This window comes from Cibotium barometz, chromosome 38 (genome assembly GCF_041138505.1).
Source record: "Cibotium barometz isolate CiBa-2024 chromosome 38, ASM4113850v1, whole genome shotgun sequence".
NCBI lineage: Eukaryota > Viridiplantae > Streptophyta > Polypodiopsida > Cyatheales > Cibotiaceae > Cibotium > Cibotium barometz.
The window spans coordinates 42983511-43010044 of record NC_141083.1 but is presented as its reverse complement, the minus strand read 5'-3'; the positions used below and the strand labels follow the sequence as shown (position 1 = coordinate 43010044).

The 26534-nt window shown below is 48.0% G+C and overlaps 1 protein-coding gene across 2 annotated transcripts in view; it reads right to left on the bottom strand.

The window, feature by feature from the left end:
- LOC147616749 (uncharacterized) overlaps window positions 1-26313 on the bottom strand; it is a 46221-nt gene extending 19908 nt beyond the window's left edge. The window contains exon 1 of one of the 2 annotated variants that reach the window (XM_086777804.1): window positions 25847-26313. In XM_086777804.1, the coding sequence (XP_086633930.1) occupies window positions 25847-26186 (340 nt within the window). In that variant the 5' untranslated portion in view covers window positions 26187-26313. The remainder of the gene's footprint in view (window positions 1-25846) is intronic. The other variant, XM_086777805.1, reaches the window with a different exon arrangement.
- Between the last annotated feature and the right edge of the window lie 221 nt (window positions 26314-26534).

Sequence of the window (26534 nt, the reverse complement as noted above, 5' to 3'; positions counted from 1 at the left end):
GGCGCCCCTGTCCAGGCTGCCACTCCGAGGTCTCTGTGGCCTGAGCAGGTGTCCCTGAGGCAGCCTGCCGAGCCGAATCTGTGGGCGGGCCATCCGTGGCCTGCTGCTGTGGTGAGGGCCGAGGTCTCCTGCGAGGGCAGGCCTTGGCCAAATGACCGACCTGCCTGCAAATGAAGCACTGGTTCGGGAGCCCCGAGAACTCCACTCTCTGATCTATCCACCCCCCCCCTATCCTAGGTAGCTGAATGACCTTAGGAAGGGAGGAGATGTCAGATACCAACACTCTGACCGAAGGTAGCCCAGCTGCTCTGGCCACCACTGAAGCTGCTGAGGGGCCCGTCTCAAGAACCGAGCCCACCAATGCTCCGAGCCTGGAGAGGAGCGGAAGATACTCCCGGCGGAGACCAGGGAAACAAACTGTAATATGGAAGAGGCGCTCTCCCTGCTCCGCCGCAGCTGGATCAAATCCATGCTGCCAAGGCCTGAAGAAAGCCCGAGCACCCCTGATATCCAGAGGACTCATGGCAAGGACCTTGGCAACGCTCTGGGCGGCCTCGAACTCGATCTGATAATGTCCCCGGCCCAAGAGCTGTACATCAAGGATCTTGCCCACATCTGCAAGAAGGCGAGCCTGAAGTAGATCCCTGATCTCCCCTCTGCTGGGGCGAGTGCCGACTATACGGCAGATGGTGGAGTGAGCCTGAAGGCGTTCCACCTCTGCGGTGAGGCTCGCTTCCTCTTCCGGCGAAAGAGAAAGCCTGATGGGGATGACCTCGGGGGCGGGCGAGGGGGCTGCGGAAGAGTCCCTCTGAGGCGAGGCGGGAGGAGTCTCCATCAGAGTCTGAAGCTCAAGCGAAGGCGAGGCGAAAGCGGAAAACCTGCAAGAAGCGGGCTGCACACCAAGAGGCGGAAGGACGGATGACGATGAGGGAAAAAAAACAAAAACCCCCAAGGGGTGAAAAGCAGCACGACAGAGAAGGGAGGGGGGGGGCGGCGCAAAGGGGGGAGGAGAGGCCCAGAGGGGGGGGGTGGCGACAATGCGAGAAGGAGGGGGCGGGGCGCTGCTGAAAGGAAACGGGCGAGAGGAGGCGAAGAGGCGGGGGGGGCAAACACGCGGCAGCGGGGGGGGATGACGAAAAGGCGGCAGCGCGGGGGAAGGCGAACAGGCGGCAGCGGGGGGGAACAGGCGGCAGCGGGGGGGGGATGGCGACCAGGCGGAGCGGGGGGGGATGGCGAAATGGCGAAGAAGGGAGGGGGGCGAAATGGCGAAGAAGGGGGGGGAAGGCGAAGCGGCGAGTAAGGAGGGGGGGGCGGCGCAGCAGCGAGGAAGGAAAGGGGGGGCGCAGCGACGAGCTGAGGGGATAAGCGGGGGGCGGAAGGAAGGCGCGAGGAGGGGGGGGGCGAAGGTGCGCAGAGCAGGGTGGTATCGGGAGCTTCAGCGAGCAGCGATCTCTCCCTGCATACAGAATCTTCTTTGCACATAGAAGTTTGTGTCTTCCGCAATTGGTTTGTTCAACCCGCATATCTTTTTGGTGTGTCCAAAAGTCCTTCCTTTCAAAATGGCACCACCGGTGTACGAACAAGGATGACAAGCTTGACGGGACAAATTTTGCCCATTGGAAATTGACGATGAAAATATGGTTTCAGCAAAAGGGCTTATGGGATATCGTGCATAGTGGTTGAGTATTTTAGGTATGGTGCGGTATAGTACGTCTATGGTGTTAGCACATTCATTCCCAGTTTCTGCCCATTTCTGGTGTCCTTTTGGTCCCATTTGTATGGCCCTTGATTGTGGGCTGGGCACCCCTATTTTACATATTTTTCTAGGATTTTTCCCAGCCCTTTTGGTATTTTACCAGTCGGCCAGCTCATATGCTCCAGTCAGCCAGCTCATATGCTCCAGTCGGCCAGCATATTCAGCTCCAGTCGGCCAGCCCTCCTCACCTATAAATAGGTGGGGCTGGCCTCTCATTGTTCATTCAGTCTTGTACATATTTTGCTCCCTCACTTATGAGACTTGTAGTGTCTCTTGCTTGGGACTGTTTTGCTTCAGTATATTCAGCATAGTTTTCTCCATATCTCTCTCTCTCTTGCACTCTCTGTTCAGCACATTCTATTGCCACTCTGCTTCCGCTCTGTGCACTCTTTCATGGTATCATCGCTCCCGGTTTAGCAACCTCTTTGCTGCCCCAGATTCAGCACTGTTTTCATCACCTCCTTCTCTGCATTTTCCTTCAGATCTGCAGCTCTTTCATGCTGCGTTTTCTGGACTAGACCTGGTCACTTTGCCTCTGCGTTTTCTCTCAGATATGCAGCTTCCTTTGCTACGTTTTCTGGACTGAACCTGCTGGTTGTTGCGCCTTTCAGTTTGGCTTCATCAAAGTCCCGACATCAGTTTTCAGAGGGGACAGTCGAGTTCTTAGATCTGGTGATGCCGACCTTTGAGGAGGGTGCTATTATACAGCATTTGGCTACTCTTGGTACAGAGTTGGAGCACTTTTCAAAATAATAATAATAATACTTTAAATCATCAAAGGTTTAAAAACCTTATAACTTTTAAAAATCCTTTTTGTCCCCTTTCACACTTGGGCTAGCCACACTTATGAGTTTTCCTTTTCATATCAAACTGATGCCTGTCCACACTGTCCATCCCGTGCCCGTGCCCGTGCCCACCTACTTGTTGTCCAGAGGGAAAAACACAGGGTCGTAACATGGACTCTATTTCTTTTGAGGGTATTATCTTCTTGGAGCTACAGGCTTCTAGGGATTCCTATGGCACTGTGTTTATATTTGGGTTTGGCACCGATATTTGGAGCAGCACGATGCAAGCTTCATGGTTGATTTCTTCTAGAAGAACAGTGTACCTGGCAGCTCGTTCTGTTACTTTTGTAGCTGAGTTGCTGTGGAGATTGCTTGTGGAGCTTTCCTGGTACCTGTTGTTGCTGCTTTCTTTTGTCTTTGACAGAGGACGACTTCTTCGGCTTCTCGGAGTTATGTTCAGCATCTGGTGCTGAGAGGGGGTGTTAGCACATTCATCCCCAGTTTCTGCCCATTTCTAGTGTCCTTTTGGTCCCATTTGTATGGCCCTTGATTGTGGGCTGGCCACCCCTATTTTACATATTTTTCAAGGATTTTTCCCAACCCTTTTGGTATTTTACCAGTCGGCCAGCTCATATGCTCCAATCGGCCAGCCCTCCTCACCTATAAATAGGTGGGGCTGGCCTCTCATTGTTCATTCAGTCTTGTACATATTTTTCTCCGTCACTTATGAGACTTGTAGTGTCTCTTGCTTGGGACTGTTTTGCTTCAGTATATTCACCATAGTTTTCTCCATATCTCTCTCTCTCTCTTGCACTCTCTGTTCAGCACATTCTAGTGCCACTCTACTTCCGCTCGGTGCACTCTTTCATATGGTACGAGTACGCAAGTACGCATCAAGATAAGTACTTTAAGTACGTTCACATTTTTTACTATATGTGTGTGTGTGTGTAAAATAAGAAATATCTAGCATCCATACAAAAATGTGTGTGTGTGTGTGTGTGTGTGTGTGTGTGTAAAATAAGAAATATCTAGCATCCATACAAAAATAGCAGGCAATGGTAATACTGAAATGAAAACTAATCTATTAACTATTGAGCAATGACCACTAACCAAAATAATTTAAAAACGGGCCAAATAAGTGTTGTACATTGAACCTCATATTTGGTATGTACTATGAAGACCTTATCCGTACGAGGTACGGTACGTATGGAGTGGTACGAAAAGTACTGAAGGTACAAATCGCATGAGTACGGGTATGGAATGCAACTATGATATCATAAACGGCAACGAGACTAGACCCCAGTGCCCTGCCAAAAACCACCGATGGACCCGGCTCCAAAAGGAAGAATATCTTAAGTCGGTCGTCAACTGGGATATTCATAATTCCAAGGCCTTATCCGCAATTGTGCAAGCACTAACAAAGGAGGTGTCCCCAGCCATTCAAACGTTCGAAACCGCCCATGCAGTATGGTCCAAGTTGGCAGATCTCTTTGATCGAGATTCAACTATGCGTGCGATCACATTGCTTGGACAATTGTTCAGCCTCAAATTCCAAGCTCACAGTTCCATGCAATCATTTTTTATGAAGGCAAAGCTTATCCATGATCAACTTTTGGCTATGAATAGTGCATTGTCTAGTACCCAACTAGCTACCTTGGTTCTTACAAAGTTACCAGCAGAGTATGACGTGGTCTCTAAAGCGTTGCGGCTTCAGGTTACAAGGAACAAGTTGGACTTTGATGACCTTAGTTCCTTTCTCATAGAAGAAGAAACAGTCTTGCTCTCCCAAGGCAAAAAGCGTCTCAGGTTCAACGGAGGATTCAAATCAAGCACTCGCTACGCAGGTAGCAAAGAAGGGTAAGAGTCGTTGCTTTAAATGTGGCAAGCCAGGTCATTTGTCACGGGATTGTACTTCAAAAGACAAGGACAAGAGCTCCTCAAAGAGCAAAGGCAAGGACACTTCCAAGAAAGGCCAACAGGAGGACAATAGCAGTGATAGTGATTCCGCCAAGGAATCAGAGGAGACTCACCAAGCCAAAGTGGCACAGGCAACCACGGCTTGGATGGCAGCTTTCTAATCTATTGGCAGGAATTCCCTCACATGCTTCAGCTAGAGAGAGGCACGTGAGCGGGAGAGGGGGCTAACTAAAGCTCCCATCAGATGCATTGGACCCGTGTGTCGGAGTTCAAGGCACATGCATCTGGCACGGAATAGCTTGATAACACTATGGACGTGATGTGTTCACAGTTCATTGTTAGCAGACTATGGATAGCATGTGTTCCGAGTTCATTGATCGGAGGTTTTTTTTTGACGTGATGTGCTCATAGTTCAACGAATGGGGAATCATGGACGTGGAGGTGTCTACAGTTCATTGTTCTATGTGGCACCTGAAGCTCAAGATGGCATTTTCTTGTGAAGACAGGTTGATTGGTGAATTTTTCGAGGTGTATCCGGTAACTGCAGTGCTGGGGTGTCCATGGTTGCATCTTCATCGACTTAGTTTTCCCATCTATGCCCACTATGAGCTACAGAGGGGGTGTTAGAATTATTGTATCTCATATGGGATACGGTCGGTCAATTCCCTTTTGTGGATATATAAGTGACCCCTTCCTCCATTGTAAAACCACCTCTTTGATTAATAAAAGTTGTTCATCAACTCTCTCTCTCTCGTCTCTCTCCTACGCTCTGCAACCTTAGAGCTTCCACGTGTGTCATTCTGACACTTAAACCTGTCTCTCTGTGCATCGGCCGATCCAAACCTTCCCAACTTGCTGCGATAAAATCCAAGTTGGTCTTTCACCAACCTTCATTTATCAGCATCACGAACCTGCCTAGAAAGCTCTCTCCCAACCCATAGTTGTTTCTCGTACCGATACGAACCCATTCGTACCGTATGGTACGGTATCGTACAATTTCGTACGGTACAAGTCCCCCCCCCCCCACCTTGAGAAAAAAATTCCAAATACTAAAAAAAATATAGAAATCCTGCTTTAAGAAGATCCCAAATGGCCGCAATACTTCGTAACTTTCGTGTCCACTCAGTATTCCATATGGGGTTGCTGAGAGACCTAAGGTAGACTGGTAGTGTACACTTGATTGGTATGATGAGAGAATCTTGCTACATCACTTGGAGATCCCTAGTATAGGTAGGCTTGATAGTCAGATCACCTCATCGTCGGCCTCTTGTCCATATCCTTGGATACAAGACATACGCAGCAGCATGCATGAGAGAATGATAACCATTCATCGTGCTTCACATAAATCTCAAACCTCTGCATATTTCTCATCAGACAAGCCAATTTCCCCTATTTTCTCGATCATTCGGTCAACCCCCTCATAAACCTTGCCAATGCATGGCTCCCGTCCATCTGCAATCCGCATCAAGCACATGATCGGCTTCATCACAACATTGATAGTATTGACTTCATCCCAAAATGTGAAGTCTTGTTAGTTCTGGCAACCTCTATGCCGGCTCTTGACCAAGAAAGAGTCCATCCCATCCACTCATTGCATACAACCAACTGCTTCAAAGGCAAGTTCACTTTGGATAACCTCTTCATCATGAGAAAGTTATAACCAAAGCGTGCCTCCGAGTACTTCAAGAGATCCTTTTTGGGCGATCTTTTGCAAAATTCATTCTAGAATTCATTCAAAATGAACTCATGGTTTTGAATGAAGCTTATTATCTCCTTGCCTTTTTGAATGTGTGGATCAACCCATGGCAAGCTACCAATATCCTTCAATAAGTTGCTTAAGAATTTAATAACAATCAGTGGGCCAACTTTCTCAATACTTGGGCCCACTCTTCCACAACCTGATCTGCAGTTTTTCCAATCCCAAAAGCATCATGTGAGGAAATGGATTGCATTCTTCCACGAGAATATAGGCAAATGTTCACTTGTGCTTTTTCATTGTTTACATGGCATAGATGTGCTCTCACACGGTTTGCTCCTCCTGACTTCTCTTTGTTACATTGCTTACATTTCCATCGTGTTGCACCTCCCTTCGATGAATATCGTTCTAGCCTTTCAACCTCGTCCCACCAAGTAGCATTCCAAGCCGATCGCTTTGAGCCTGAGTAAGCCATGATTTCTGCAAATTCGGGCAACAAATTAATTATACTTTCAAAGTTATCCATGAGAGAGTGAGAGAAATGAGTCCTTTTTTGTCCACTGTATAAGGGGGAGAGACTCAAGAGTTAAGGAGAATAAGAGGAGTTTTAAATTTTACTATTTGCCTCTACAGACTGTGACATGTGTAGTTTTTAAAAGACTAAAAGTTTCAAAGTTCAAACTGAGAAAGAGAGAGAGAGAAGAGAGAAAGAAAAGCTTGCTGCCTTGCCTTGGAAGATAATAGGAGTCGTGACTCGTGACTATTGACACGCTCTATCAACACTGAACAGCACAGGCCTGGACCCTGGAGATTGGTACACGTGTCACGGGCAAGGGCAACTAGCTGCAGCAACCAAGCTAGACAGGCTGGTACGCACGGGCAAGGGCAACTAGCTGCAGCAACCAAGCTAGACAGGCTGGTACGCACAGGTATGAGCCTTGAGGCAACAGTAATACGCGCAGGTGACGGCCGAAACAGATACGCATGCGTATAGCACGCGGGCGACGGGCAGATACGGCCATCGGGTACCTTTTGCCCTTTTTAAAAAAAATTATCCACGTCATTTCGTTCCATGTGGGGGAACGGAAGCCTGGCGTTCCGTATGGGCGTTCCCTGTCATTCCTAGCGTTCCTCCCGCCATTCCACCTGCCACACATTCCCCTGCTCCGTTCCGCCCGTTTCCTGCGTCTTGGCCATAGGGGAACGCGTTCCACCATTCCCCAAGGAGGGAAACGGCGTTCCCCTACTACTATGCGAGAACAGGCCCTGCCCCCTTTTTAGGAATTTATTTCAAGAACAATCCACGAGCTTTTCCAAGCCAGGACCAATACAATAAATGAATACAATGTCAAACAAGAGTGCCGATGTCGAGGTCGGGCTCTGAAGTCAATGTCGAGGCACAAGATATCTGATGCCGAGCTCACCACGAGGATGAACCACAAAAGTCTTACACCGGGCTAGTACCAATATCCAATACCTGAACCAAATTCTGAGGTTCTTAAACACCCACAAGAACTCTGCACCCAATATGGAAAGGAATCCCAAAAGGGCAAACACCAAGGTGGTGACTGCTGGCCAGGACAGGACACCGTTCAAGGTGGCGGATGGCTAACTGTACCATTGTCGACGGCTGAGCAACAAGAGATGCTTTAGTGGCATTGCCGTCGGCGGGCAGTGCTGGTGTCGGCAGCTGAGCAAGAGGAGGTGCCACAAATAGTATAAGGCGGTGACTGGAGACAGCAGCAAAGGTGCCTGTAGGAGGTGCAGAGGCGGCACACAAGGTGGCACAAGCGGGGCTGGAGTCTCTGCACAAGGGCAGCATGCGGAGATAGCGATGTCGGGGGCCGTACAGGCTGTTGGCAGCGACTGAAGGCAATAGCAGCAAAGGCGGCTAAAATAGGGCACTACAGGGCAGCGTAGGCAAAACGAAGGCGACATAGCTCTGGGGACAGCGGCGGCAGCTCACAGGGCAATGCTATTGCGGTGCAGGCGGTGCAACAAGGCAGTGCGGCGGCAGAGCTGGCGGCGCAGGCGACTGCAACACGCGTTGACAAGGCGGCGCTTAGCACAAGGTGTCGGAGATGCTGTCCGTACAGAGGCACACAGTGGCGGAGAAGATAATAATGATGCTCTCCACAAGGTTTCTCATGCTCTCCACAAGGTTTCTCTCCACGAGGTTGACCTCTAAAAATTTATATGCTTCTCCATGAGGGTACAAGCTTCTTATATACTAGATGGGGGTCCATGCTTTTGCCTTGCCTTGCTTTTGCTTTGCCTCTTTGCTTTTTCTTTATTAAATATTAATAATAGCCAAAGTTCTTGATTTGTGCTTTTACAACTTCAAGGCCTTGCTTTTTGGCCCTAGAGCTGCGTTTTGAAAAAGCGGCTTTTAGCTTTTTGATCCAGTTCAATGTCCTCTTTCCAATGGTGCCCTCAGCTTTTGGTCAACAAAGTTTGACTTTTTCCTTTTTCTTGCTTTTTGACCAAGACTGGTGCTTTTTCCTGTGCCAACCTAAGGATCCCTGTTCCCATGTGTCCATCAACCTGTCCAAGTGTCCGGGCATGAGTTCCATCATGTGAAAAGAGCTTGGAGGACCAAATAGTTACATTCCCTCCCTCTTATATCACAGTTGTCCTCAACTGTGGGGTACAAATATTCCATACAATCGTGGTACTAGCCCCATCTGGTGCTCTTGTGCATCTGGTCTTTCCTCATATATGTGGTGCCTTCTGCTCCTCTAGCAACATCTTTATGCCTTTCTTTGACCGATGTCCTTGTTCTTGATGATACATGTTCTTGATAGCCTGTGACATGGGTTAGATATAATAAATACATACTCACCTTTTGCAAAAACTAGACAGAAGCTAGTCAACAAACAAGAATGCACCATTTGCGTCTACTGGGTATTCCAGGTACTGGCCAGGTAGTCTGGAGCCCAATGGACTATCACATGCCATAAATTCAAGCATTGTCCACACATCAAAAACAACACACAAAGTCAAGGAATTTCAAACATACATCAGTATGCAATGCACAAGCAATGATCCTCCTGTTCATGGATTGTCATGTCTGGTTTCATCGAAATCATGCTGAGCCATCTGGCTCCCGAGGGAAACCGCTCAGACTATCCTTAAGGCCATCTGGTCACTAGGACCGCCCAAGAAGTCTTCCATAGTCATCTGGGCCATCTGGTCGCATTGACTACCCGACTATGAGATCAAATACAGTCAGTCATATGGACCATCTGGTCACAATGACCACCCAACTATGAAATCCAATACAATCATCTGGGCCATCTGGTCGCAATGACTGCCCGAGTGCGAAAAAGGTCCAATCAATAACATACATCGTTGATCTCCTTGGTAACCTAAAAAGGTCCATAATATCTGGGGGCAAGCTTCGTTCCTTGTGCTCCTTAGCTTTAGACTTTCTAAGTCGTGCTTTTTCAAATCGCAAGAAGACCCAATCCCCTTCTTCAAAAGTGACCTTCCTTCTATGCTTATCTACAACTTTCTTTTGCTTGGCTTAAGATGTCTCAATAGCCTTTCGAACCTATGCAAAGGCCGTATCCAAATCTCGAACAAACTCGTCCGCATGAAAGATCTCTTCTTTGGTTTTTAGAATAGGCAACAACAATGATTTGCCATAAATAATCTCAAAAGAAACTTTGCATGCTGAAGAGTGAACAGTGATGTTGTAGGCAAACTCAACAGATGCCAAGTACTTCTCCCATTGATCCTTTGCTTCGAGAGCATAACACTTTAGCATATCCAAAATAGTGAGGTTTGCAATCTCACTTTGTTCATCCGTTTGAGGATGATAAGCCAAAGAGAAATTCAACTTTGTCCCCATGTTGTCAAAAAGTGCTCTCCAAAAGCAACTGGAATCATCCAAAGCTATGAGGTAACGCTCGTGTTCCACGCGTCGCATGGCGTCGTCTTCTCGTTGTCGGATCTCCAATGCACGCATCTGCATCTCAAGCAAGGAGCTTGGCTGCGGCTGTGACTCCGCGAGAGGGTCCCTGTGACGAGGATATGGTATCTGGGATACGGAAGGAGAGGGAGGAGGAGATGGAAAACGCGACGCTGGAGAGTGAGAACGCTCCTCCAGAGCCAAGATCCGCGCCTTCTGCTCATCCAACTTGACTGTCTGGTCTGCGATTGCTCGCGTCATCTACTGAAACATGTCTCTGACACTCAAGCCGGGTGCCCTAGCTGGGCTGCCTAGTGCACTCTGGTCCCATGGTTCTGGGTCTCTCGAATCTCGCCATAGCAAGAAAATGCAATTCCTTTCCGAAACGCAATCTGACCATCCACTATCTGTGTGGGAGACCTCCGGAGGCTTCCGGAGGCTAAAAACCAACCGTCCTTCGAGGGACAGGAGTCACTCCGAAAGGGGTAGTCCACCGGCGTCTAAAAACCAACCACACGAGCGAGAAAAATTTTCTGGTTTTCTTTGCTGAATCTTTGTCCTTGAAGTAGGCTCTGATACCACTGTAATATGCGGAAGCTTCGGAGAAGGATCGGTACTTCAAAACTCAGAAATCAGCACTCTTTTCACGACGGAAATTAACGCACAAACTGAAAGGAGATGTGTAGAAAATAGAGAGAGAAGGGGGAGATGGAGAGGACACAATATTGGGTCCCAATTACCCTTTGTAGGGCCCCCACCACGCGGATGGTGTATTTGCTTTATTAGAATGATGTAAATCTGAAAACAAATACAGAAAACTTGACCTTTTCTTGGCTGGGAAATCCCTGCCCTTGACCTTCAGAAGTCCACCCCTTTGCTTGACAATCTCCTTGGCTTGACTGGCCCTTGATTGGCTTGAGCACTTGGTGAAAACTGAGATGAATGATGGGATTAGGGCTTCCACTATTTATACTCCTCCTCAGGAGCAGTCGGCCAGCTGAAAAACAGGCAATGTCCCACGACTGGTGAAAATTCAGCAATAAATGCTGAATTAAATCCCAAAAAATCCTGCCTTTTTTTCCTAACAGGCTGAAAGTGATGCGCCTGCTTCTGATTGGCTGGACACAGCTTTTGTCCACAATCCCAGGGCTGGGCAGCCTATATGGGCTGCCCCATACATGCCCTACAGCCATATAAAGGCTGTAATCTCCTGGAGATTGCCTTATCTGTGCCCTAGGGCTGTCCTACAGCCCCTCCATGGCTGGTGGGTTCAGCCTGGGCCTTCCTGGCCCTCATGGGGGTGGTTCTACACCATTCCCATGCCCACTCTCAGATCTGGAGTAGCCCTATGGGCTGGCCCCTTGTCCTAAACATAATCTACTCAGTGATCTAGCATCCCGGATCCGGTACCATACCAGATACACAGAACCACTGACATCATTCTAGAGGGAGACTCACAGCGCGGACGGGCACTGATTCATGTGCAGGACAGTGCACACTTGACCTTGAACTCATGTGCATGACAATGCACACCTGACCTCGGACGACTGAGATGGATCCCTGGCTGACTCGTCCCGGACTGGGCTCACATGGGACCAGTTCACCATCCCAGGTCCTGCATGTCATGGCCCTGTGAAAATGGAGCAGGACAAGTGTGGGCATGGTGGTTGCAGGGTCAGAATATTTTATGATTCACATGGGGGGTGCCCGGACAGTGTTTAAAGATGTCTGGACAACCCTAGGTGTGAAGGGGGAACATTAAAACATTAACTTTTAATGTTTATAAAAGTTGCCCCTAGGCCTTAGTGGCCCTAGGGAACTTATTAAGTTGGGCCCTAGGGATTAACTTGGGAAGGAGGTTTTCTCTCTCTACACTCTCTCTCCTCCCTTTTTGGGGAGTCGTGTAGTAAAAGTGGAGCCTTCCTTCATGCGCTTGAGTTCCATCGTGGGAAAGCTGAAGAGGAGGTGAAGGCGGCTGTTTTGCTGCAGACTGTTGCTGTTTTTCTGAAGAAACCAGCCGTACAGCACTGTACGGCCAGTGCTGGACTCTCTCTCTCTCTCTCTCTCTCTCCTCTACTGCTGGCGGCGCACAGGACAGCTACTGTTGGGCTGCGCAGAAGGCCTGTACAGGCTGCACAGTGTGTTTTTCAGCAGGTACACCTGGTACGGCTGCCGTACAGTGTACGGGCAGCCTGGTACAGAAGGTACGAGTGCTGCAGGTGGTGTAGACAGGTGCTGGACAGGCCTGTGTACTCTGATTCAGGCTGGTACAGAAGTGGACAGCAGGCTGTTTTTGCAAGTACAACGCCTGGCACGCATCCCGAGGCGGTACAATCAAGTACAGTGCTGATTTTCAGATCTGTACTGTCAAGGACAGCATAGGAGTGAGCATCAGGAGGAAGATACAGGCAAGTGCAAGCACACGTGTGAAGCAGGATTGTGGGTTCAAGTGCCTGCAGGCACAGATTGGTGCTGTTGCTTCCTCCAGAGTTGTTTCACGAGCTGAACTTGGTAAGCCTTGACTCTGTTCATCCATCTCTCTTTCTATTGCTTGATGTCTGCTACAGGTATGTGTTATCTGGCTCCTTGTGAGAGGAGGAGTATAGCAGATTGACAAGGGATTAAGACAGGGATTGAACAGCACATGTATGTTGAGCTGAGAAGATGTATCATGCTTATGAGTTATGCCAGATGTATGCCCATGGCTGGCCTGCTTTGTGAACTTGGCTGATCAGAGGGAGGCACAGTGTGTTGCTTGAGGACACAGATCTGTGTGCATAGATCCTCTGTGCTGAGAAGGATTTGTGGGCAGTCAGATTGGACTACAGGTGTAAACTCTTGGCTGGTTTTTGTGTTGTACTCAGCCATACATACTATTTTAATGGAATAAAGAAATACCGCAAGGGGCGCCAAGCTTTGGGGCCAACAGGTGTCGTTGTGTTTTCAGATTTGGGCACTCTAGCTCCAATCTGTGTTTTGTTTATCATCTAGACTACAAGTGGACGGGTGTTAGCTCTTACCGCACTCTGGTTTTCTATCAGAGGCCGGTTTCAAGGTTCCGTTGCCGGGACCAATCATCAACTTTCTGAAGGGGGTGAGCTCGTGGTTGCTTTGAAGAAAGCCATCGCTGAAAATTCAGCAATCATGTCTGATACAGAGGAAGAGTACTTCTATCAAGAAGAAGAAGAGCAAGAGTCTTCTCCTGAAAGAGATGTATCTGAGGATATTTTTGCAGGAGAACAGGCTGCAGATGTTGAGCCTTATGAGGATGTAACACAGCCAGAAGATGTGCATGGTAAAGAGGATGATGATGCTCGGTTCAAAGATCGCTTGGCTGGTGTTATGGATACTTTTATGCAGCTCACACAGAGCGAGAGATTTGCTGAATTTATGAGATCTCGCACAGAGCCCCGCACAGAGCCCCAGAAAAAGAAGAAGAAGGTTCGTTCGAAGAATCTTTCTCATGGTCATAGTGGTACCACTCCACAGGATCCATCTCCTGCCCAGTTTCCGAACATGCAGCATGCTTTTGGTGCTAACCCACAGAGTTCCTTCTATGGACAGCCACCTATTCCTCAGCAGAACATGCATCCAGGGTACTTTGGTGGTGGCTCAGTGTTCCAATCCATGACTGGGGGATACCCTCAGGGAGGCATGGGTATGTATGGGCCTTTTGGAGCCAATTTTCAGCCTGGCATGCAGGGGAATATGTATGGTGGTATGCAGTCCGGTATGCAAGGAAATGTGTTTACAGGCATGCAACCTGGGATGCAAGGCAATATGTTTGGTGGCATGCAGCCAGGTATGCAGCATGGAATGTTTGGAAACATGGTTGGGATGTATGGTATGCCTGGTGTTGGAATGGGAAATGTTGACCCAATGATGGGTACGAATGTTGGGGGCAGCAATCTCACGAAACCACTTCCATATGATAATCTAACGCCTATGGGCAAGGCGAAGGATTACAAGGAAGGGGGAGCTGCAGTGAAGTTTGACACTTTCAGTGGGGCCAAGGATAAATTGAAGGCACTTACCTTTTTACAGCAGTTTGATGCTGCTTTTTCTGGTGGGAATTACACAGAGTCCTCGAAGGTGAGGAAAGCTGCCACTTTTCTCAAGGGCAATGCTTTGCAGTGGTGGTCTACTCTTCTTTTGCAGGGCATAGCACCCACTACATGGGTTCAATTCAAACAGGTTTTCTCTTCCGTATGGCTCACATCTACATTTGAGGTGGATGTTATGACTGCATGGCACAAGCTAGATGCTTCAAAGTGTGATAGTTTGGAGGATTATAACAAGCAGTTTTGGGAAGCTCTACTCCCAGTGACTTCTTATCGTGCCGTGCCATTATCTGAGCAGGTAGAGAAGTATTGTTGTGGGCTGCCCAAAGAGGTACGAGATTATTGTATAAAGACAAGAGTAACGAACATGTCACAGATGATTGAAAATGCTATGACAGCTAATGCGTTACTCACAGGTGGTTCATCTGGATTTAAAGGCAGTAAGAAATTGGGCAAGAAAGCTGAAAAATTTGGGCATGCTTCTCGTGATACTAAAGGGTCTTCAGAGACCAAGTATAAGAAGTTGCCAATGCCCAAAAGGACTTCTGAGGAAAGACAGGCTTTGAGAGATGCTCAAAAGTGTTTTTACTGTACTGAAGAGGGGCATATGTCATTCAATTGTCCCAAAAGAACGTCCAAAAAGGACCCTGACAATAAAGGAGAGCCCAAGCCAAAGAAACAAAAGCCTTCTGCAGGCTTAGTTCCTGATCTTGTGGGGGAGCAGCTAAGTGGTGAAGCTACAGAGTTGTGCAGGGCATGGGGCAAAGTGAGAGATCAGAATGCTTTGATCTTCTTTGACACAGGTGCTAGAGCCAACTTCATTTCACCAGATTTGGCTGGCCGATTGGGGATTCGCGCAGAGGAGATGGGGCCGTTACATGAGGCAAATATGGCTTGTCCAGGGTATGCAGAACCCGTTACTCCTATCATTGGGAAGCTTCGGCTTCATTTGCAGGGTTATGTGGACAGTGAGGAGTTCTTCATCATGTCTTTGGATGGCTGTGATGTTTTGTTGGGGATGCCATGGTGCCACAGGGTACATGCGGTGGTGGATACTTACAATAGGAAAATTACTCTGACTCATAGAGGGAAAGAGCATGTATTGGATGTAAAACTCAAAGGAGAATCTGTTCCTATTGTATCCGCTTCGGCGATTTCATCAGTAATGAAAAAGCATCTTTCCGCGTACTTGATTTATGTAAAGGATGCACAAGATGATGAGTCTAAGTCTAATTTGTCAATGTTAGATAAAGACAGGGCTGATTTCTTAAGTGGGTTTCAAGATTGTTTTTCCGAGTCATTGCCAGGGGAATTACCTCCTGAGAGGCCAGAAGATCATGCCATAGATCTGATTCCTGGTAGTACTCCACCGAATAGACCGCCGTATCGTGTTAGTGCAGCCCAACAGGAAGAGATTATGAGTCAGGTGCAGGAGCTATTGAATAAGGTGTTGATTCAGCCTAGCTCATCACCCTTTTGCTCACCTGTGCTCTTAGTGCAGAAGAAGGATGGTTCTTGGCGCATGTGTATAGATTACAGGGCGCTGAATAAGAATACCAACAAGAATCGATTCCCCATACCGAGGATCGATGACATATTGGACCGCTTACAGGGCTCCACAGTTTTTAGTCGTATTGACTTGAAAAGCGGGTATCATCAGATACGCATTAGACCCGAGGATGTGCATAAGACAGCATTCCGAACCACGTTTGGGTTGTATGAGTTCTTGGTTATGCCCTTTGGTTTAACGAATGCGCCTGCCACTTTTAACAGAATGATGGACAGGATCTTCAGACCTCATAGAGAGTTTGTGGGCACATTCTTTGATGATATGATTGTGCATTCACAAACTGAGGAAGAGCATAGAAGGCATTTGGCCATTGTGTTTGCAGAATTCAGAAACCATAGGTTGGTGGTTAATGGCAAGAAGAGTGAGTTCTTTTTGCAGGAGATACATTTCTTGGGGCATATTGTGTCTGGTCATGGAGTCCGTATGGATCCAGCAAAGGTGGAAGCAATACTTAATTGGCCAGCTCTGAGGACCGTGCATGATGTACGCAGCTTTTTAGGATTGTGTTCCTATTACAGGCGTTACATACGGCACTTTGCTGAAATTGCTTCGCCTCTTCATGCTTTGACGAAGAAAGCAACTCCGTTTAGATGGGCTGATCGGGAAATTACAGCATTCAAAAAGCTCAAAGAAAAGCTTACTTCGGACCCAGTATTGGTGTTACCGGATCTCCGAAAGGCTTTTGTTGTCCAGTGTGATGCATGTGGAAGTAGCATTGGTGCAGTTCTCATGCAAGAGGGACATGTGATAGCCTATGAGAGTAGAGTTTTGCAAGATGCCGAGAAGCATTTACAGGTGTATGAGAAAGAGATGTTGGCTGTAATTCACGCCCTTTCTACATGGAAACACTACTTGCTTGGGGCTGATTTCACTGTACAGACAGATCATCAGACCTTGCGTTATTTCCTCACGCAGACTAAGCTTTCAGAGAAGCATATGCGTTGGGCAAACTTTTTGTCAATGTTTCACTTCCAGATTGTGCATGTGGAAGGCAAAAAGAATGTAGTGGCAGATGCTTTGTCACGCAAGCCACAGGTCTCTGCAGTTTCACTTGCTTATCATCATGAGCTTGATGAAATGAAAGAGCAGTATGCCCATGATGAGGATTTTGAAAGGTTGTATGATCAGATGTCTGAGGGTCAGCGGCATGAGCATTACACTCTCAGAGATGGGTTTTTATTGATGCATGGCAGACTGTGTGTTACCAGGCCATTGCGACTCAAGGTTATGATTGAAAGTCATGCTCCACCGTATGCAGGTCATAGAGGGATTGACGCCACGGTCAAAGCAGTGGAGACTTTCTTTTATTGGCCAACCTTGAGAAGAGATGTTGATGCCTTTGTGAGGCAATGCATCGTATGTCAGAAGGTAAAGTTTGACCATCAGAAGACACCACGGTTATTACAGCCTTTACCTATTCCGGATAGACCTTGGGAGAGCATTGCCATGGATTTTGTATTTGATCTTCCACGGACACAAACGGGAAATGATGGCATCTGGACTATCATATGCAGGTTCAGTAAGCAGGCTCATTTCATTCCCGTGAGGAAGACAATTAAAGTGGATCATATGGTGAAGTTGTTCATGGCGAACATCTTCAAGTATCATGGCTTGCCTACGTCTATCATTAGTGACCGTGATCCACGGATGACGAGTTTGTTTTGGAGAGGGTTGTTTGACAACATGGGTACAACTCTCAAGTTTTCATCGTCATTTCATCCACAGACAGATGGTCAGTCAGAAGAGGCTAACTCTACAGTGTTGGATCTTCTCAAGTGTTATGTGTCAGAGCACAAGCAACAATGGGAAAAGTATCTTCCTTTGGTGGAGTTTGCATATAACAACACTGTACATAGCTCGACAGGCAAGGCGCCTTTTGAGATTGTAGAAGGAGGGAAGAAGGTACCGCCCATTTTGCATACAAAGGATAAGATATTTGAGGCTGATCAGTATGTGGAGAGCTTGGATGAAGCTTATCGGAGAGTTAAGTTGGCCCTCCAGAAAACTCAGCAGAAGCAAAAGAAAGCCGCAGACCGTCACAGACGTGATTTACAGTTTGCATTGGGTGATTGGGTTCTTTTGCGCTTTGAAAAGGCTAGACTCAAGAAGATGAAGGGTAAAGAGCGCTTATTCCCTAAGTTGAGCATGCGATATTATGGGCCTTTTCAGGTTTTGGAAAAGATTGGTGAGGTAACCTATCGTTTGAAGTTACCAGATCACTGGAGGATTCACAATGCTTTTCACGTGAGTCTTCTTAGACCTTTCCGTGGGGATGTGCCTCAGGATGTATCAGATGAGGCTCAGCCGGAAGTTGAGGAACTTGATGAGGTTCTGATTCCAGAGCAGATACTGGCACATAAAGAAAGGAAGGTACGAGGTAAAGTTTCCCGTCGCTATCTTGTGAAGTTCAAGAACTATTCACCGATGGATGCGAAGTGGATGGAGGAAGGTGACTTAACAGATTCACCTCAGGTTTTGCAGCTTTATCTCGATGCCTTTGAGTTAGAGCCGACTCTTATTGTGGCTCATTCAGGTTCAGCAGAGCATGGGTCTGGAGCATTACCTGATGCTCAAGAGGGGGGTAGCACCTCCACTCCCTTGATACAGACAGGCTCAGATGACATCTAGAGGTTGCTTGGTGCAGATTTTATCTCATCCGAAGGTACTGAGGCTGACAGTACATCTGTTTATGGGACTTCTATGATATATGTGTACTAGTCACATGGAGATTTTTCTGGATATGTATGGTTCACAGTGGTATACAACTTGGACTATTACTATGCCATTGGATTGCAGTGAATGATGATACATGTGTATGGCTCAGAGAGATTGGGACGCTGATCTTGCCATATTGTATATTTCACTTTGGATATTTTGATGCATCACCAGAATGCAATCGAGGACGCTTGCCATCTTTCAAGAGGGGGGTATGTCATGGCCCTGTGAAAATGGAGCAGGACAAGTGTGGGCATGGTGGTTGCAGGGTCAGAATATTTTATGATTCACATGGGGGGTGCCCGGACAGTGTTTAAAGATGTGTGGACAACCCTAGGTGTGAAGGGGGAACATTAAAACATTAACTTTTAATGTTTATAAAAGTTGCCCCTAGGCCTTAGTGGCCCTAGGGAACTTATTAAGTTGGGCCCTAGGGATTAACTTGGGAAGGAGGTTTTCTCTCTCTACACTCTCTCTCCTCCCTTTTTGGGGAGTCGTGTAGTAAAAGTGGAGCCTTCCTTCATGCGCTTGAGTTCCATCGTGGGAAAGCTGAAGAGGAGGTGAAGGCGGCTGTTTTGCTGCAGACTGTTGCTGTTTTTCTGAAGAAACCAGCCGTACAGCACTGTACGGCCAGTGCTGGACTCTCTCTCTCTCTCTCTCTCTCTCTCTCTCCTCTACTGCTGGCGGCGCACAGGACAGCTACTGTTGGGCTGCGCAGAAGGCCTGTACAGGCTGCACAGTGTGTTTTTCAGCAGGTACACCTGGTACGGCTGCCGTACAGTGTACGGGCAGCCTGGTACAGAAGGTACGAGTGCTGCAGGTGGTGTAGACAGGTGCTGGACAGGCCTGTGTACTCTGATTCAGGCTGGTACAGAAGTGGACAGCAGGCTGTTTTTGCAAGTACAACGCCTGGCACGCATCCCGAGGCGGTACAATCAAGTACAGTGCTGATTTTCAGATCTGTACTGTCAAGGACAGCATAGGAGTGAGCATCAGGAGGAAGATACAGGCAAGTGCAAGCACACGTGTGAAGCAGGATTGTGGGTTCAAGTGCCTGCAGGCACAGATTGGTGCTGTTGCTTCCTCCAGAGTTGTTTCACGAGCTGAACTTGGTAAGCCTTGACTCTGTTCATCCATCTCTCTTTCTATTGCTTGATGTCTGCTACAGGTATGTGTTATCTGGCTCCTTGTGAGAGGAGGAGTATAGCAGATTGACAAGGGATTAAGACAGGGATTGAACAGCACATGTATGTTGAGCTGAGAAGATGTATCATGCTTATGAGTTATGCCAGATGTATGCCCATGGCTGGCCTGCTTTGTGAACTTGGCTGATCAGAGGGAGGCACAGTGTGTTGCTTGAGGACACAGATCTGTGTGCATAGATCCTCTGTGCTGAGAAGGATTTGTGGGCAGTCAGATTGGACTACAGGTGTAAACTCTTGGCTGGTTTTTGTGTTGTACTCAGCCATACATACTATTTTAATGGAATAAAGAAATACCGCAAGGGGCGCCAAGCTTTGGGGCCAACAGGTGTCGTTGTGTTTTCAGATTTGGGCACTCTAGCTCCAATCTGTGTTTTGTTTATCATCTAGACTACAAGTGGACGGGTGTTAGCTCTTACCGCACTCTGGTTTTCTATCAGAGGCCGGTTTCACTGCACCTTCTGTACAAAAATGTCTACGTGGCATCCAAGTGCGGGATGCACGTGACAGTCTGAGTCAGACCATCCAACAAGAGTGCGTCCTTGGCCATAAAAGATGCCAAAATCCAGAGTGCCACACAAGTACCGAAGAACTCTGAGAGCACACCGCCAATGCTGCTGACAGGGTTTGGATGAGAAGGAACTCAATAAACTGACTACAAAGCATATGTCCAATCGGGAGCAGGTCAACCATACCAAACAACCAACGAGAACCCGATATTGTCCCTGATCAGTCCCTGGAGAAGCATCAAGTGAAGAAAGCTTCTCACCAATATCCATAGGAGAAGATACTGGTTTGCACCCAGTCATCTAAAATCTGTCGAGAATCTCCCGAGTGTACTTCTGCTGAGAGAAGAAAATGCCCTTCGAGGTCTGCCAAATCTCAAAGCCAAGAAAATAATGCAAGAGGCCAAGATCCGTCATCTCAAACTCTGTCTCCAAAGCATCCAAAACGGATCCGCACAGAATAAGAACCTGTAAAGATGAGGTCATCAACATAGACCACAATGATAACAATAAACCCCCTCTCAAGGAGGATATAAAGGTTCGAATCTCATGAGAACGGCGCAGGCCAAGCTTCTGAAAGAACTCATCAATCCGCTGGTACCAAGCCCGCGGAGCCTGCTTTAAACCATATAAAGCCTTCTTCAGCCGGTACACATGATCCTGTTTGCCCGGAACAACAAATCTTGGCGGCTGATCAATATAAACCTCCTGTGTAAGCTCTCCATTCAGGAAAGCAGACTTGACGTCCATCTGGAAAACGGGCCATCTATGATGTCCTGCAAGTGCAAGAACGGTGCGAATGGTAGTCATCTGGGCCGTCGGAGCGAAGGTCTCATCGAAGTCGACACCAGGTTGCTGAGCATAATCCTTGGCAACCAACCTCGCCTTGTGCTTGTCCATGCTGCCATCAGCTCGGAACTTTGATTTGAAAATCCAACGCACACCAATCACCTTACGCTGCAGAGGCCGAGGCACCAAAATCCAAGTGCCATTCCGTTTGATAGCATCCAGCTCTGTCTCCATAGCATGACGCCAAGACTCATGTGACAGAGCCTCGTCTACAGAAGTGGGATCAGAAGGACCATTAATGATTGTAGACATAAGAGCATAATTAACAAACATGTTGCCCTCATGAATTTGTTTCCCTGTAACTCTGGAAGAATGCCGAAGAGAACCAGGCGGAGGAGCAAAAGGAAGCTCACGTAACCCAGAGTCACGAACTGTCTGATAATACCAACCAGGTACAGATCTGCTCGAACTCGCCGGAGGAGGAGCAGGCTCATCATCATCTGACTGAGTATCCTCAGCTAGAGGTGTAACAGTAACAGCGGGAGCAGGAGGAGGAGGAGAAGGAGGAGGTGCAGGAAGAAGAAGCTCACCACCCCCCTCTAAAGATGTAGGAGTCTTGTCGAACACCACATCACGGCTCACAACAACTTTACCGGCCTGAGGATCATAAAGACGATATGCCTTGGACACAGTGCTGTATCCGAGAAAAGTCATGCGCTGAGACTTCGAGTCCAACTTGGAGCGGTGCTCCTTAGGCACATGAACATATGCCGTACATCCAAATATCCGGAAATGAACAACAGAGGGCTTCTCACCATGGAAAGCATCATATGGAGTTTTGTCGGGAAGAGCAACAGTAGGAGACCTATTCTGAATGTAGACAGCAGTGGAAGCCGCCTCAGCCCAGAAACGTCAAGGTAATGAAGAATGCTCAAGCATAGCACGGGCCATCTCCATAACGGTCCTATTCTTCCTCTCGGCAACTCCATTCTGTGATGGAGTATATGCTGTAGTAAGCTGTCTCCGAATGCCATGTGTCTTGCAATATTGCTGAAACTCCTGGGATGTGAACTCACCCCCTCCATCGGTCCTAAGAGCCTTGACCGAGTGACCGGTCTCTTTTTCCACCTCGGCTTTCCAATCAAAGAAGTGATGAAAAGTCTCATCCTTGGTCTTCAGAAAGAAAACCCAAGTATATCTGGTAAAATCATCCACCATCACGAGCATGTACAACGCCTTACTCAAAGACGCGGTACTCATAGGACCACATAAGTCTGCATGAATGAGAGCAAGTGATGTCGAAGATCTGTGTGTCGCCTCCTTCGGAAAGGCGGCTCGGTGTTGCTTCCCCTGTAAACAAGAGCCTGTCAACAAGAGGAACAAGCAGAAGACGGAGCCTTGATGGTCGGTAATCCATCAATCAACCCATCCTTCGAAGCTCGCTGCAGAAGCTGATAGCTCAAATGGCCAAACCGAGTATGCCAAAGAGCAGAAGAAGCACCAGAAGAAAGCAGAGCGGTCAATTTGTAGAGGCCACTATCTTGGACTCTTGAGCCAAGATGCTACCAGTCGCCTTATCACGAATGGTAATCTCATAAAATGAGAAAAGATCACCTCCGCACCCTGAGCTGTAAGAGCACTCACTGACACAAGGTTAAAAGCCAAATCTGGAATATACAGAACGTCAGAGAAGTACCTCTTGTCCTCGTGAGAACTGAAGATGGGCATTGGGGATAGTGCCATGACCATGCACTGGCACAGAAGAAGAATCACCCAGAGTGATCTCGCCTGATCTGGCATTGAAGTCCTCGAACCAATCTCGATGGGGTGTCATATGAGCAGTAGCACCGCTATCAACAATCCAAGACCGTGACTGAGAGGCATTGAAGTCCTCGAACCAATCTCGATGGGGTGTCATATGAGCAGTAGCACCGCTATCAACAATCCAAGACCGTGACTGAGAAGTCACGAGCAAGTATACGCCGAGTACCTGCTAAGAGAAGAATTCCATCATCCTTCTTGGGTTGAGACACCGCCGTTGAGGAAGAGTTCTTTGCTGCTTCATCACGCTTCTTCTTGTGACATTGGGGTGAGTTGTGACCCTTCTTGCCACAATAATGACATTCAATGTCCTTATTCTTTGAAGATTTGTTGTCTTTATCCTTATCGGAATCCTTGGAGTTCTTGTCAGAACCCCCTTTTCCTTTCTTTTGTTGAGTCTTCCCTTTATCTCGCGCTGCCAAAGCTCCATCACGGCCACTAGAGGTGCCAATCCACTCCTCAAAGCGAGACTCAATCTGCATAACGGAGGGGAGAACTTCCTCCCAAGTAATTGGAACAGGACGAGGAGAAGAAACCAGAGACTGAAAGTATGCATCAAACCTCTCTGGAAGTTTGGAGAGCAGCCGAATAGCCATATCCTCTGTGGAGATGTCCGTCCTGGAGATCTTTCATCTTCGAAATGAAAGCAGATAAAGATGGAAACGCAATAACTCATAAGTTCATAAGTTTCTTTTCCAATGCCAAAATCCGACCCGGAGACTTAATCTCATAGAGATCTCCAAAAGCCTTCCAAACTTCATGTGCAACATCTGCTGTATGCACATGAGAGAGAACAGCATCCTGACAGTTCAACATCAGGAAGGAGAAAACATGTCGATCATTCGACTCCCAAATATCAATCTGTGCCTGAGTCACACCACCGGAAGCAAGGGTGGGAGGGGTGGCATTGGCCGGTGTAACAAGCCAATCCCAGAGATCCACGCCACGCAAGGCCGATTTCACCTTCACCTTCCATAGAGTGTAGTTGGAACCATCCAACTTGGCAGACTCAGCAAACATATGAAGAGAAGTGGGAGCAGCCATCACAAAAGCTTGGGCTCAATCTCAAGAAATGCACAAACTCTGAAGAAAAGGTGTCCTCCACCACAGGTACCAAGAGTGCCACCAAAGCCTGCAACACCACAAGCCCCCTCTGCAAAGGGAAAGGGCCACTAGAGAGGAAAACGCAGCACTGAACAAGTGCTATCCTCCTGTAGAAAACAGGCCGCATGCAGTCCAATCTCCAAGTGGGCAATGAAACGCTGATCAACAAGAGCCAGATGGCTGAATTGGTGAAGCCAATCTGAAGGAAAAGCGACCAGCAGGGTGCTGTCCAGAAAACGCAGCAGCAAAAGCTATGAATCTGGAAGAAAACGAAGAGGAGTAGGTACTGAAAACAGGGCTAAATCTGGGGCAGCAAAAAGGTTGCTAAACCAGGAGCGATGATACCATGAAAGAGTGCACAGAGCGGAAGCAGAGTGGCACTAGAATGTGCTGAACAGAGAGTGCAAGAGAGAGAGAGATATGGAGCAAACTATGCTGAATATACTGAACCAAAACATGTCCCAAGCAAGAGACACTGTTAGTCTCATAAGTGAGGGAGCAAAATATGTACAAGACTGAATTGAGAAATGAGAGGCCAGCACCCACTATTTATAGTGGGAAAGTGCTGGCCGACTGGAGCTCATGAACAGGCCAACTGGAGCTGTTGGACATGGCCGACTGGAAAAATGCCAGAATGGCTGGGAAAAATCCCAGAAAAATAGTAAAAAAAGGGGTGGCCAGCCCACAAGCAAGGGCCATACAAAAGGGGACCAAATGGGGCACCATAAAAGAGCAAAAACTGGGGATGAAAGTGCTAACAATGAGCACGAGTCATGGTATGCAACTGGTTCACGAGGCAGGGACTCAAGATGGAACGCCTCCTCCAGTATGACCCGGACTCCCCATTCATCAGGCTCTCTCAGGATGACAGGAACCGGGTGATCAGATATGATTTATTGGGACTATACATACAGGATACTTGGATCACAACACATGAGCCACTCTCACAAACGGCAATACTACATGGATACTTTCATGAGGCTTAGAGAGGATGGTTTCATACTGAGGGCCAAATATCTGGACATATACATGTCACATGCCATGCAGATTGCAGTGGGCCAGTTGCGGGTGTCATCGCACCGCCTAAGGATAGAGACAAGGAGAGCCATGCAGATACCTCGTGAGGAGAGGATATGCAGTATGCCAGCAGGAGTCGAGTCAGAGGAGCACTTCATATGCAGATGCACCGTATATTATGAGATTCCAAGGAAGTTCCAATGTCTCCTCAAAGAAGGGTTTGGATCATGGATTACCCAGATCAACGGTGCTTGGGCCTCTTCCTACTAGAGCTTCATCGCCACAGAGACTCACTAATTAGGGAGTCAAGACCCCATGGGAGACATCCACCCCGGCCCCAGGCGACCATCACTCAATTCTTCCAACCACGGGAGGATGCCCCACCAACCAAGGATGACATACCCATCGAGCCACACATTCTTGAGTGCCTAACCCCCCGCCAAACCCCACTCTGGCATGACTCTAGACTGGGCCACGGCACTACAACGAGCCTGACGCCCTAGACTCCTTGGACCTCGCCTGCAACACAGACATCACCTAGCTTGAGGAGATCTTAGAGAGGCACAGAGCCACCTTCCCATGCCCAACGGATTTCTACAGGCTAACCCCATGCTCGATATCCTTGACCGGCCCCTCCCCCTACCAGGGGGTTAGCTCCATAGGTTGTACGATGATGATGGTCCCACTTTGTATCACATGGCTCGGATCTGACATTCCAAGCTCATAGCTCTCGTCTTTGTTTTCTTTTGTACCATGTGAGATTACATAGACACTATTGTATCACTTTTGGTCTCATAGTCCCACTGGGTCTTTTGAAGACGTATAATATAACACTCTCTCTCCCCCCCACACACACACACGCGAGAGCATATATATAAGCAGTCTGAGAATCGGGCTCAGAGGTTCACATATTTACAGTCTAGTGCTAATCTGTTCATGTCCTGATTATTTGTGCAATCGAAGCAACGATTCAACCAAAAAAGGGGGAGAAGACCTCTGAATCCGGCATTGTTGACAAGAACGTCGATTCTACCGAAACATTGCCAGGCTAGATCGACAGCATCATCGATGGCGGTCTCGCTTGCGGTGACGTCCATTTGGACGGTGGAGATGCGAGCCTCTGCGCCATGGCCAGGGTTAGACTCTATTTCTGCAACGAGGCTTTGCAGGAGCTGGGTACGGCGAGCGGCGGCCACCACACTGCAGCCGCTGCGAGCCAGCTGCAGGCAGAATTCTCTCCCCAGCCCAGAAGAAGCTCCGGTCACCAGCGCTACTTTGTGTTGAAGGTCAGAGAGGTGGCCGTCGTAACCTTGCCTGTTGTTGCTGTTCTCCATGAGTGTATTGCGCCCTTCGGACCCAGAGCTTCTTTTCGTTCACGAAACATCTGCGTGAAAACATCCTGTCGTGTTGCCGTCATGCACTTAGGAACTTTGAAAACGTCATGCATGACTCGCACATACACGGGTCGCCTTCAAAGAACAGAGTTGCAAAGAATGCCACTCTTGGAAATTTTGGGGAGACACGTAAACGTTGTGAGTGGACACACAAGTGACAAAGAGCCTAAGAAAGCCCTTGGAAGTGCACGGATCCTAAGACCTCCCAACCAACTAGGATATTATCTTTCATGTGCTCCACGCCTTTGCGATTGGTTGTGTGCTAGCCCTTGGTGAGAGCATAACATG